This window comes from Sciurus carolinensis, chromosome 16 (genome assembly GCF_902686445.1).
Source record: "Sciurus carolinensis chromosome 16, mSciCar1.2, whole genome shotgun sequence".
NCBI lineage: Eukaryota > Metazoa > Chordata > Mammalia > Rodentia > Sciuridae > Sciurus > Sciurus carolinensis.
In genome coordinates this window covers 41,052,160-41,065,872 of record NC_062228.1, presented here as the reverse complement: position 1 = coordinate 41,065,872, position 13,713 = coordinate 41,052,160, and the positions used below count along the sequence as shown (strand labels likewise).

At 41.9% G+C, this 13,713-nt stretch overlaps 1 protein-coding gene across 3 annotated transcripts in view; it reads right to left on the bottom strand.

The window, feature by feature from the left end:
- Nucleotides 1-72: 72 nt before the first annotated feature.
- The window catches only part of Tdrd12 (tudor domain containing 12), an 86,638-nt gene continuing 72,997 nt past the window's right edge, over nt 73-13,713 (bottom strand). For 2 of the 3 annotated variants that reach the window (XM_047527396.1, XM_047527397.1), the window contains exons 25-34: nt 12,233-12,420; nt 11,274-11,484; nt 9,282-9,374; nt 7,283-7,455; nt 3,005-3,114; nt 1,722-1,785; nt 1,521-1,634; nt 1,282-1,435; nt 1,131-1,197; nt 73-617 (exon numbers count right to left, since the gene is read on the bottom strand). In XM_047527396.1, the coding sequence (XP_047383352.1) occupies nt 526-617; nt 1,131-1,197; nt 1,282-1,435; nt 1,521-1,634; nt 1,722-1,785; nt 3,005-3,114; nt 7,283-7,455; nt 9,282-9,374; nt 11,274-11,484; nt 12,233-12,420 (1,266 nt within the window). In that variant the 3' untranslated portion in view covers nt 73-525. Of the gene's footprint in view, nt 618-1,130; nt 1,198-1,281; nt 1,436-1,520; nt 1,635-1,721; nt 1,786-3,004; nt 3,115-7,282; nt 7,456-9,281; nt 9,375-10,310; nt 10,377-11,273; nt 11,485-12,232; nt 12,421-13,713 lie in introns of those variants that run through there. The other variant, XM_047527398.1, reaches the window with a different exon arrangement.

Here is a 13,713-nt window from a genome sequence, read left to right as displayed (position 1 = left end):
ATCACACGTTCAAAGCCAGCCTCAGCAACTTAGCAAGGCCCTAAGCAACTTAGCAAGACCCTGTCTCAAAATAAAACTAAAAAGGGCTGGGGATGTGAGTCAGTGGTTCCCTGAGTTCAATCCCTGGTACAAAAAAAAAAAAAGAAAGAAAAAAGAAGTGTACTAACTGCAGAGAGTACAATTCATTACCCAAATGTCACAGTTTGTGCTTGTTCAAACCTGTGTATGTCTGGATGAGTTATGAGAGGCAGTGAGGGGGACACCTGTACAAGCTGGGTTCTGCTTCTCTGACTCCAGATCCTGCATCCACTGCCTGTGACAATCTCATAATTTTTAACCTATTGTTAGGTCAACCAAGAATTCTCACCAGGACCGATCCACTGCCACAAGATGACACTTAGTAATAATTTATCCTTCAAGTGCTAAAAGGTTTGGCTATGACTGCTTATTTTCTTAACTTCCAGTCACTTAGCAATGTTTCTGTTCAAAGTCTTCTGGCCACTCTTCTGGATTTAATTCACGTTTTCATTCACTCTCACTTCCGTCATCCTCTGAAGTAGTGTCACTGTTTTCAACCACCTCTGCCACTTTGCAGGACAGGTTTTTAGAATTCATTACTATAAAAGGTAGATAAGATATATGTTAAGTATAGTCTATCTGGTATATCTTTTCTCCCCATTATTTTGGTCAATGCAGAAAATATCCCTTGGGTTCTAGTTCAATCTAGCCATTTATTTGATATTTCAATTATTTTAGGTAAGAAATGAGCTGGTAGGGCTGGGGATATAGCTCAGTTGGTACAGTGCTTGCCTCACATGCACAAGTCCCTGAGTTCAATCCCCAGCACCAAGAAGAAATGAACTGGTAAAACTTGCTTATAAATAAATTGTTTCTAGGTCAAATATCATATAAGTGTTGTAAGAAAGTATGTTTATTACCAAGAGGTGGTAAGAACTCATACCACAACATCTAGCACCAAGATCAATCACAAAGAGAAAGCTAATTTATAAGGGCTTTACACCAAATAGAATTTGCACAAAGGCCAACTTCCTTAGGTCAGCAGACACCCACCCCCGACACCCATGCTCAGGACCCTCACCCCTCCAGGGAATAGGCATTTCACATCTTACTCTTGGAGAAGGGGCCATCCTCTTCACATTCTTCCCAGTGATCAAAGTCAAATGCCACATTAGGATTCTGTTCAATAAAACAGTTTTCATAAGTGAATGAGTATAAAACCCACGGTGTGCAGACCAGCCAGCCACAGTATACTCAACTCACCCTCTGTTTCAGTAAGTTACACCAGGATTCCCTTTTCTCTTTTGCAAGTGTGATTACAGGCTCCTCGTTTTTAATTACGCACTTGCAGTCATCTTTTATTATGTTGGCCTGTAGCTCCATATCAGCCAAGTAAAATTTGTCTCCCACCCAGGCACTAGATTTATAAAAAGAAGTAAAGTCAGCCTCTAGCATGTTGGAAATTATTTCGATTCTACTTTGTAAGCCATGTATAAACTTACCTGAAAATGACTCTATCTCTGAAGTATTTACATTTGTAATCTTTTACATTCCTTATTCTTATTTTCAAGATGATGACATCATCTTTTTGGAACCACTTTACTTGTGGGTGAAAGCTAGACGGAAAGAAAAAGGCTTACACACTCAGCAGTATTTGGTCACCAGTTGAGGGGAGCAAGCGCTCTGGCAACAGGCAGACATACCTTTTCAGGTGTGGCTGTGCAGTTTTGTTAACAGGAGCAGCTCCGGTGTCTTCAGATAAAGTCTCTGTACAAAATCAAAGTCACATCTTCCTACAGGTTATTTATATACAACATTTACAGATACAGGTACACACTCTCTTTTGCGATCTTGTCTAATTTCTTTAGACAAGGAATTACATGAAAGTATGCATTTCATGGAAACCCAAATATCCAGTGCAAAAAATAATTAGAAAAATTAAAATGCATATCACTTAGTAAAATTAGCATAATATTTTAAAATAAAACAAACTTTTAACCAGTATTAAAATTAAACATTCAGGAAAGTGCAGTTATTTTCCTGAAGAACTGGATTACAATTACTGAGCACAGGATACAAATATCCAGGCTTCTTAGTGTTAGTTTAACCCAGGATGACTTATAGAACATGGCTGATGTACACAAGGAACCAATGCTGAACATATGCTTTCTAAGACAATGCAATTTAAACTTCTCAATCTAAAACATGTAAAGGTACCATGTAAAAACTTAATCACAGTAGCTCCAAATAAAGAACAGCCCCACATCTACCAACAAACTGTGGTCTCTTCGTATTGTAGGGTACAACTTAACAGACACTACCACCACTTGCAGTAGTAAAGATGAATCTCACAGACATAATGTTGACTGAAAGAAGCCATCAGAGTGTACACCACATGCTTCCAATTCAGTAAAACTAAGGTGGCAGACATCAGAATGTAATGATGAAGAAATGCAATTGAGATTTGTTTGCAGTGATAAAATCTGCATATTTGTATTTCAACAACGTAGCTACAACTTCATGCAAATTCCTTTTTTTTTTTTTCCTTTTTTGGCTCAACGAATATCATTTATTCAGTGTGAAATCTTTATACTATATGTTCCATGTGTTAAGAATAAATGTACATTAAATCTTGGGAAAAAATCAGAATGGAAGTCAGTGGGGAGGGTTCTGGACAGGAGACTGCTGGGTTCTGAAAACCTTCAACAGCATGACCTGAGTGTGGCTAGGGGACAAGTATACAAGTACAAACCCTGATGAGCTGCCCATTTAGCACCTGTGCACTTGACTGGACATCTGTTATGCTTCAAAGCATTTGCAAAAAACCACCATTGGAAACTGAATCATCAAAAATAGGAATAGTTAGATAATGACAGTTTGTGTTATTTTCTCTGTATTTCATCTACAAGTGAAAAGCCTAAACATGAGAGGAGTTCTAAACATTAATGATTTAAAGTTAAACATCTTTTAAGTAACAAGTACCAACCAGGCTTTAGGTTCTCTGAGTTTGTCTCAGAGCCGGCTCCTTTTTCTGCATTCCTGTCCTCTTGCTGTGTGTCCTGCAGAGAAGCAGCATCTTCTGCTAAGGGAGGTGTCCTGGACAGAAAAGGTGGAGGTTAACTCTGGAACTTCGAGAGACACTTGGGGGGCTGGGGTTGTAGCTCAGTGGTAGAATGCTTGCCTAGCATGTGTGAGGCACTAGGTTTGATCCTCAGCACCACATAGGCAAATGGATGAAATTGGAGAATATCATTCTAAGTGAGATAAGTCAATCTCAAAAAACTAAAGGACAAAAAAAAAAAAAAAAAACTAAAGGACGAATGATCTTGCTGATAAGCGGATGAGGACATATAATGGGGGGTGGGAGGGGTTAGCGTTAGGGTTAGGGTTAGGTTTAGGGTTAGGGATAAGGAGGGTGGTAAGAATGGAGGAAGGAAGGACTGTATAGAGGGAAAAGGGGTGGGAGGGGTGGGGGGAAGGGAAAAAAAATAACAGAATGAATCAAACAACATTGCCCTATGTAAATTTATGATTACACAAATGGTATGCCTTTACGCCATGTACAAACAGAGAAACAGCATGTATCCCATTTGTTTACAATAATAAAAATAAATAAATAAATAAATAAAATGAAGGTATTGTGTCCATCTCAACTAAAAAAAAAAAAAATTAAAAAAAAAGACACTTGAACAAAAGAAGAAAATGGCAGGCATTAAATGCTCAGTAGCCTGCAGTCAGACCCACAAGGAGCTTACGATTTATTTACAGGTAACAGGGCAGGGCTGGCCAGCTCTGCTCACTACTATGCCCTTGAATCAAGCACACAGGGGATGACAGACATTAGCAGAGAAAGACGTTCACTCTTTACTATGACAATTTTCTTTCCAAACTCATTGGACTTTGGAGACTAGCAACATACTCTGCTACCTCACTTCAAGGCAGTTTTCCTTCCTCCCCTGCTTGGGTTTCAGGCCTTCTTCCCAGAGACCACACCATTTTAGATCAACTTCTAGAAATAGTCCTTGCATAAAAAAAGCAAATTTTGCCATTTATTTCTATCTGAAACACAGAGACAGTCTTTTTTTTTTTTTTTTTTTTTGCAGTGCTGGGGATCGAACCCAGGGCCTTGTGCTTGCAAGGCAAGCACTCTACTGACTGAGCTATCTCCCCAGCCCAAGACAGTCCTATTCTTAAACACAAGGGAACCTGCTAAATTCAGTGTGCTACCCTGGTTTATTATATCTAAAAACTAGCTAAGGATTATTTCATATCAGTATATTGAGGGCTGCCTTGTTCATTTAAATTTCTAAAATTATATTATTCTTTTGGTTCTAATAGCTACATTCATGGACTTCAATATTTATAAATAAAAAGAGCTACATAATGAAAAATGTCTCTTGCAGTCCTCTTCCCCGGCTAGCCAGTTCCCATCCTCATAGTTGACAATGTAATTCACTTTTTGTGCATCCTTTTAGAGATAATTCAAGCCTGAGTGAGCAGACCTATGCAGACACAGATACGTGCACACACGTGTCTATGAGGAGGGTGTTAATGTGTGTCTCCAAGGGGACTTCTTTGTTTTTAATTTTTTTTAGATGTTGACATACCTTTTTTATTCATTTATTTGTATGAATCAAACCCAGTGCTTCACACCTTCTAGGCAAGCCACTGAGCCACAACCCCAGTTATATTTTATTTTTTAATTTTATAAAAATTAAAGATGCATTTTATTTTTTAATTTTATATTTAAAAGTCATATATATATATATACACATACATACACACGCACACACTTACATACATACTTTTTTTTTTGGTTGTGGAGGAACCTTCATTTTATTTTTTTTTATTCAGTGCTCAGAATTGAACCCAGTGCCTCACACATGCTAGGCAAGGGCTCTACCACTGAGCCACAACCCCAGCCCCTCCAAGGGGGCTTCTGATGGTCACACGTGAGCCTGGGGCATGGCACTGCACACGGAGCAGAGGAGAGTGTACCGTGCCCACTGATGCAGGCACTCCACCCCAGGCCTCCTCCTCACCTCCTGCACCTCCCACCCACCTCTTCTACCATAGCACTGACCTCCTGTGCTAGATCCTCCTCTGCCAGGTCTGTTTCTTCCTCCTCACACTCACCAAAGTCTTCGCTCTCCTCAAATACCAGCAAATGAAGAGCCTTTCCCTGCTGCTTCCCTGAGCTCTGGGCTTATTCTTTCGATAAGATTAAAACTTACTATGTCCAAAATCAAACTTAGTATCTCTTCCTCTTCAATGAGCTGCTCTCTGGAAAACACTGTCTACCATGCAAACACCCTCACAGTCACGGGGTCTCAGAATCATGTTCCCTATATTTGTGTTATTGTTTCTTCACCTGTTGGTGCCCAGAACATGTCCTCCTTCACAGTCTGTCTGTTGGGGGATACCAGCCTTCTCATCCAGGTAACTGCCATCCTGTCCCCCATCACCTGTGTACTGTCTTTCCTCATCCCAACATGCTGTATTCAGCTGTATTTTTAGAATCCTATAAAACTTTTCACCGCCCACTGGCTACCTACCTAGGTACAAATGCTGAACAAGACCCCTGAAGTCTTCCACACCCCCGCCAACCCCTCCTTGGAAGCCTTCTCACCATCAATCTCACCATCTATTGTAACTTCAATTTGCCCCAACCTTGCCCCATCTCCTTACCTTTTCTCCAAGGTTGCTCCCCCATAGCCTTAAATATTCTCCCCTGCTCCCTCGCAACCCATCAGAATTTCCTCTGTTCTCTAAGAACTCTCTGACATACAGACTCCTAGGCAGGCTTCCTCCATAAGACCTCATGGTGCTCTGCACCCCTCTTCTCTGCCAGTGATCATGCCATGTTGTAATTGTCCCTGCTCAGTTTCAAAATCACAGTACGGAAAGGGAACCAGTAGAGCCTTTGTGCAAAACTGGGGCTCAAGAGTAGGGTGCTTCTCATAAATGACCAAACCTCATGTGTGTTAACTCTGAACTGTAATGGCATCTTCATTTTTAAAAGAATCTCTTATAAGTAGGAGGAATTTTTCTCATTTCCAAAAGTGTGAAGAAAACCAACTGATATTTTAATTCCAAAGACACCTATAGATGAGTCTGGCTATGTTGCCTAGGCAGCCTCACCCTGCCTCTCAGCCCCCCACATAGCTGGGATTACAGGTAGGCACCACCACACTTGGCCACTGTTCCTCCACATCTTGGCTGATGCTGGGGATTTCCTTTCTCATTTCTCCCTTCATGCTGGGCCTTTGGTTTGAATTTGCACTTCCTTGCTGGCTAATGAGCTTAGGCACCTTTTCATACAGCAACTGGACGCTGTGAAGTGTCTGTCAAGTCTTCTGTCCCCATTCCTAATAGGGATCCACATTTTTCTTTATGATCAGGAGTTCCTGGTACAAATCCTCTGGTGAACACACATACTGTGCCCATTCTCCCTCTGTGTGCCTGTATACCCTTTCAGAGAAACTTCATGGTCACTCATGTCTGCTTATGGGTGTGTAAACTGGTGCAGCCACTTTGGAACACCTGAAGGGCAGTGGCTCTAATTACAACTCAGAAATTCCATTTCATCAAAACTATCTCTCCCAGTGCACCAAAAAACATGCAGGAGACACCACTACCTGAAGTACCCCCAAGTGGAAGCTCCCCAGGCAACAGCAGAATGGGCAACACAAATCATGGTCCATTCATACAAAGGGACACAATGCAGCAATGACTGCTTGGATTCATAGCTACATACACACAACTAGATGAACTGCAAAAGCAGCACTGAGTTAAAGAAGATAAACATGAAGGAGGCACACTGCTTGATTCCATTCACAGAGTTCAAAACCAGGGAAATCCCATCCATGCTTTTCCATGACAGAATGACTTTCCTTGAGAGGGGAGGAGGCTCTGAGTCATGCTCTGTTTCTTGATCAGGTGCTGATTTCCCAGCTGTGCTCAAAAAATCCATTAAACTGTTCTTGTGACATGTGATTTTCTGTATGTATGCTATTTGCCAACTAAAAGTTAACAAAAGTCCTTTCTGTAAGAGATATAGATGGAATAACACACTTGAGATCTGCTTGATTATACACCACCAAAAACTATAGAGTGTAGGTTGGGGTAGTGCTAAAACAAGACTCCTTGATCCTTGGTGGTTATCAAAGCTGAGTGACAGGGATGGAAAGGCTCATTTAACTTAACACTTACATTTCCATAAAACAAACCAGCTCTTCCAAAAGGGAGGCAGAAACACACTTACAGAGGTTGGCTCGTGTGCTCTTCAAAAGTTGGCATTTTAGCTCCTTTGTATAATTTTTGCAGTTGTTCTATGTGTTCTGAATTGTCAATGCCCATTCCCATAGACAAAATTTCAGCTCGAACATTATAATCAATGACAGAAGTTTTCAAATTTGTAAGTTTTGTAACATGTACCTTGAATCAAAGAGAAAACATGCATTTGCAGGAGTCACACTGAATTTTAACTGAATCAGGAATATTTTAACATGGCCTTTCAGTCTCTCTCTGCATATCTGATGTGCTCCAGGATGTGCCACAACACACAAGCATTTCCCACTGCAGCATGTTTATTTCACAGTGAGGTTTCAGCAAACCTTTGCAAGCCCAAACCCAAACCCACACAGTGGACATAGGATCTAGTGTTGAGACTGAATCCTGGAATAAAATCCCTATTCCAGGCCAATCTGTGATGTTGTAACCAAATACAAAATTCTTATGTTCTTCTGATTCTTACTCAACCACTTTTATCTCTATCAGCAAGGAGAAGCTTAAGGCTCAGAGTCCTACCATGTTTGGAAAGGGCTTATACCAAGACCCTAAATCCTGTGTTATGGACTATTTCCCCCACTTGTCTTTTCTGCAACCAAAACATCCTCATGTATTTCAATTTATACAAAACTAAGTGAATCGTGAAAATCTGCAACAGTCTTGATTCCTGTGGAGGGAAGGTGTGGACACAGGACTGAGTGTCACTTCCAAGGTGGAGCAGGGGCAGGCCAGGTTGGCCCTGCTGGGCACCTTCCTGAGTGAACCCTGGGCACATGTCCCACCTGGGAATGTGCAAGAGAGCCTTTCTCCAGACAAAATGGAGACAGAGCTGGTCAGGGTGCAGAAGTTGGCAAGCACAGGGGTCGGCTTCTTTCTGTAGTGCCAGTGGACACTGCGGCACATGATGCAGCTGTGGGAACATATTTGCCAAGTGGTTTTCTTTCCTGCTTCATTCTATGAGCTGCAGTTTTAGGAATTTCTTCTGAAGTTTCCAGAGAACAACTATAATACTATGACAGCATCAACTCAGACCACCCCATCTCTACTTATCTGCATTGATAATCTTCATTTTCTCTTCTAAAAACTATCTTCTCCTCTTATCCCTAAATCATAAACCAAATTCCCCTTTTAAGGCATTAAAGCTTTTCTAACTTTATAAAAACCACCTCTGGCAAAACAATTTTAAATTGAATTCCTTAAAATCTTATAAACAATCACGGGAATTAAGATTTGTCTAATTAGCAAACTTAGAGAGGGGTGCACCAGTACCAGTGGAGAAACAGAGGCCCTGTGTACATGTCCTTGTGTCACATTCATACCCAACCCTACATCAGCGTCACAGGGCAGGAGGCCTCAGCTGTTTAGTTCACAGATGGAAACCAAGGGCCCAGTACTTGTCCTAACACCTAGTAGGTGCTCAGTAAATATGTGGTGAATAAATGGGTAGAAAATGTGAATGTAGGAAAACCTATCTTTGAATGCCCAAGGACTGGAACTCTCAGCATTATGAACATGTCTTAGGTCTTTAGGATCATTTACAAATTAGCAAAGATGGATCTAGGACAGCAGTCATTGATCCCACATTACTCACATGGTATGGATGGTGGGCTGTAAGACTGACTTAATTGATCAACATTAAGGAAGTGAAATAGAGCAGAATTGTAAATACTAGAAAATGTCACATGTAGAAAGGACAGTTTCATAAAACTAGTTTTATGTGTGAGTGCATGTGCATCATATACACAGAAGCAAGTGTGCACTGGGTTACCAGGTAAAATACTCCAAAAAAAAAAACCCAAAAATTAAACCCACAATCAAATTCATAACCAAAATGACATGCAAAAGACCTCTCCCTAACTCAGAGCCCCAAATAAGCTGAGATGCAAATGGTCATTCAGACAATACATTAGAGTAATTTGGACTCTTTTAGGAGCCCACTGAAACTGAGATTTCTAATAAAACTGCATACTTACCATTGGGTCAATCCAAACAGTGTTCCCCAAAGCCAGTACCACTTTTGCATCATGTAATTTTCCAATAATTTTATGATGAATGTACCTAGTAACCTAAAAACAGAACTTCAGTTATTTATGTGAAGCTTTAACAAAAGACCTTATTCTGTATATGCTGCATAGTTTGCAAAATATTCTAAGCATTTCATTTGTGTCACAACACCCTATGGGCTAGGGAGGCATCACCCCATTTCCTCTGTGAGGGTAACAACAGTTTACCAAGGAGAGATGCAGAAAGGTGCAGACACTTGCCCAAGGGCTCATGCTAGTTGTTCCAAGAACAGGTGAGAGTTCACGTGGAGTCTCTGGACTCCTATACTAAATGTTTCCCACTGTTGACATGTGTGCACCCATCACTTCTGGCAATTCTCTTCTCTCTACAAAGTATGCATGTTTATTTCCTTGAAAGTTCAATAGAAGCAACTAAAGTTGTTCCTGCTGCTCCAGAGGATGTCATGGCAATGGAGCTGCTCTGCTCCACTGGACAGGGTCTGAGGGGAGCAGGTCTTTCATGTGCTCTTCTCTTTTTCTTTTCCTATTTTTTTTTTTTTTTTTTTTTTTTTTTGGTACTGGGGCTTGAACTTGGACATTCAATTACTAAGCCACATCCCCAGCCCTGTTTTGTATTTTATTTAGAGACAGGGTCTCACTGAGTTGCTTAGCGCCTCACATTTTGCTGACACTGGCTTCGAACTCACCATCCTCCTGCCTCAGCATCCTGAGCCGCGGGGATTACAGCCATGTGCCACTGAGCCCCACTCATGTGCTCTTTTCTGTGATCCTCTCAAGGAGGGTCACAGCAGATAAGGCCTGTTGGCAATCTTGCATGCACATTTTAACATTAATAAAACAGAACAGGAGGGAGATTAGATTGTTTCCATCCCCCTTGAACTTCCTGAGTGCATGTGGAAGAATACACATAGAACCTGTCCCCGTGTCTACAGAATGCTGGCCATTAAGAAGCACCTATGGTCAGTTATCTTTACAGACCTTATCTGGAAGACCAAGGACCATCCTTCTTGCTGATGGCTACATACCCAGAACCCAGCACAGAACCTGGCACACAACAGACACTCAGTAAATACTTAGTACAACCAATGGAGAAGACTGCCATTTGATAAAGGCTCTCTTCACTAAACCCACAATGGTAAGGTTGTGTATTCGTCCAGAGATACTCATTTGCTTATTTCATGGGCAGTGTTTAACCCTGTTTATAACCCAAATTGTTTTCACTTTACCAATTGCAATGGCTTATTTCATAATCCATTAATCAGAGTCCACAAAATTCAACCTTCTCTTGAAGAATCAGGAGCATCATTATGAACATGACTCACTGCTGGGTGATGAGCCAGACAATGTGTGGTGCCTTTCGGCTCACCTTGGACAACTGCGTGAGCGTGAGGGGCTGCTCTCTGCACTCTGTCTTGGCTCAGGCAGTGTTCTCTGCCTTAGGTGCCCTAGCCATTCTACTTGGTGACATCCTAGTGACCCCAGAGGAAATGTCCTTTACCTCAGAAGCTCCATCTCTCCCTTCCTTGCCCATCCTTCCAACTCCAACAGAATGACCTGGCCTCTCCAGAGAGTATCCACAACCTATGTCCCCACTTGGACTGGGACTTATTTTTATTGGTGCTCACACCATTTCTTTTCCTTAGCTGATAGTCAGTTTATCTTGCCACAAACCCTGTATTATACCAGTTCCAAGATGAGCACTAACAATGGCAGCCACAGTGTCAAGGGTCCTCAGTACTCTGGCTCAGGGCTGGGTTCCAGGCACGGTGGCAGTGACTACAGTCCTGCCACCTGGGACCTTAAGCAGATCACACTCTAACTGCTTAGGAACATAAAGCAAACACTCAATACTCTAAATTCAAATAAGCCTCAATTCTGTGTATTTTATGGGTTAAATATATTCTACAAGTTGACAAAACATAAAAAGTCAAAATAACCCACCTTTGGATTCCACTCAATTTCACTATCAGCAGGTTTCACTCTACATACAATAAACTCCACGGCCTGAGGAGGAAGAGTGTGGAAATTTTCTGGGAGATGCAACAGCTGGTTTCTTGTGATGAGTCCAGTCCTGCCTTCATCTATGAACTTTATAAGGACATTATCCAGGACCCAAGTGTCTTCTTTTTGGCTCATCTCCAACACCTGGACCCTGAACAATGGTGGTATCAGTTTAACAAAGAGATGTCACACAGGAAATCGTCCATGACTCAATTTACCCATTACAAAGAAAACATACTAACAAGACGGCTACACTGCTGTTTTATTCCAAACCAGAAGTAAAAAAAAGAAGGCCTTTCAGAACCCTTAGTGGCAAATTATTTAAAATATACCTAAGCATAAAAACATGTAGTACTTTTGAATAAATTCCTTTATCTGACGACAAAGTTAATATGGCAAATTAAAGTTTCAAAGTTTCTGACCAAGGCTATCACCAGTGGCCAGTCCTGAGGTGAATTTAGGAAAAATGGGTACAAACAAGCAGGAGGGTCAGCCAGGCCAGGTTGGAATGCTGACTGTGCCACCCACTGAGCTGCCCTAAGAAAACCTGCATAACATCCTAGCTCTGGCTCCTTATCTGTAAGACAGCTATGATGCCCGTCGTACAGAGACTTGGCAAGAATTAAACAAGCTGCAGACGTACGTGTTCTCTGCACACTGTGACAACTCCATGAACGTGCAGGGTCTCACTGCCATTGTGCTCTATGCTCAGGAGCCAAGGATGGAGTCTCTAGTGCACAGTTGTACTAGGTATCTGGGAACAGAGTGCATTGGGAGTGCCTTCCTGAGAGGCAGCTAGGTCTGGCCCATTCACTCAATCAATGGTGAACACAGGTGTTCAACACCATTTAAATCACCTCATGCCTCACAACTCTAGAGAGGAAAAATAGATATTTTACCTGTAAAAAAGTGTTTTTTCTTCTAGTCCATATAATCCAAATTTTTCCACCTTTTCAATGGTTGCTTTATTACTGGAATCTTTAAAATACTCATTCATTTCAGCATTGAGAGTTGCATAAAGATCCACATGTTTATCAATTATACGACCGAAGTAATTTGTTGCATTTGAAATGTAAAAAGGTATTATCTGAAACATATACAGTAAATATATCCAGAAAGGAAACTTAATCTAACTGAAGACATACATGCCACCTGTATCTGCAGAAATCAACACCTGACCTCATGCAAACAGGGATTTAAAAATAAACAAGGGACTAGGCTAAAAATAAAACAAAGCAAAATAAACACCATACTAGGGCTGGGGATGTGGCTCAGTGGTAGAGCTCTTGCTTAACATGCAGGAGGCCCTGAGTTCCATCCCTAGCACCTAAAAACAATTTTAAAATGCCATACCATATTCATAAATAATTACAGTCTACTTTAAATCCAATGGATGATTTTGGGCAAACTGCATTATTTAAAAACTTCATCTTAAGGGTAAGTGTTCTTTTATTTACTTAAGAAAATTTTTTGTATGTGGTTCAAGGAATGGAACCCAGGGCCTTGCACATGATAGGCAGCACTCTACCACTGAGCTACACTCCCAGCCCCCTTTATTTACCTTTAAACTGCATTTTAATAAATATTCTTAAAACAGCCTTGCTGTCTCTTGAGTCCCCTTTCATCTTTTGTCATATAACAAGAGGCATTTTATTAAGAAACCTATGCATACAGGCATCAGGGACCGATGCAGCCATATCCTACAGGGATACTCAGCAACCCAAGAGGTATGGGATATGCCACAGATAGTGTGTCCAGGAGACACGTTTCACAGGTACGTGTAGCAGGGTCATGTAGAGGAAACGTGGGCTTGGGAGCGGGGGTGCTGCCATGCTCACACACACCTGTCAGAGAGCATGGAGAAGGCCGGCCAGAGGGCAGAGACGCCACGTGAAGGCAGGGGTGGTGGGAGTGAGGAGAAGTTACTTGGTGGGGTGGGGGAGGGCAGTGCTGACTGGTAGGTGAGGAAGAAAGCCAGGCAAAAGTCACTCTGTGATCAAAAGGGGTGAGGGGCTTCACAGGTCTGACAGCCCGCGGCCCCTCTAACTTCACCACCTGCCACCCTCCCACTGTCGCTACCACTAAGCCTTGTCCTGCTCACAAACTTAATACATAAATCCTTCCTCAGGGTTTCTGGGGTTGTTGGTTTCTCCACCAGGAGTGCTCCTCCCATGTCTGGGTCCTTATTGTCACTCAGGCCTCAATGCAGTTGACCTCCTCAGAGAAGTCCTCCCTGTCCACAATTTCCGAAGGGCCCCTGTCCCCCGGCACACTTACACCCAGACACCCTGACCACTTCACTGCATTTCATCCTCTTCGTAGGACTTGTTACCATCAAGTAATTTTTCTTGTCACATGTTCCCTGGGGACCCTGTATGCC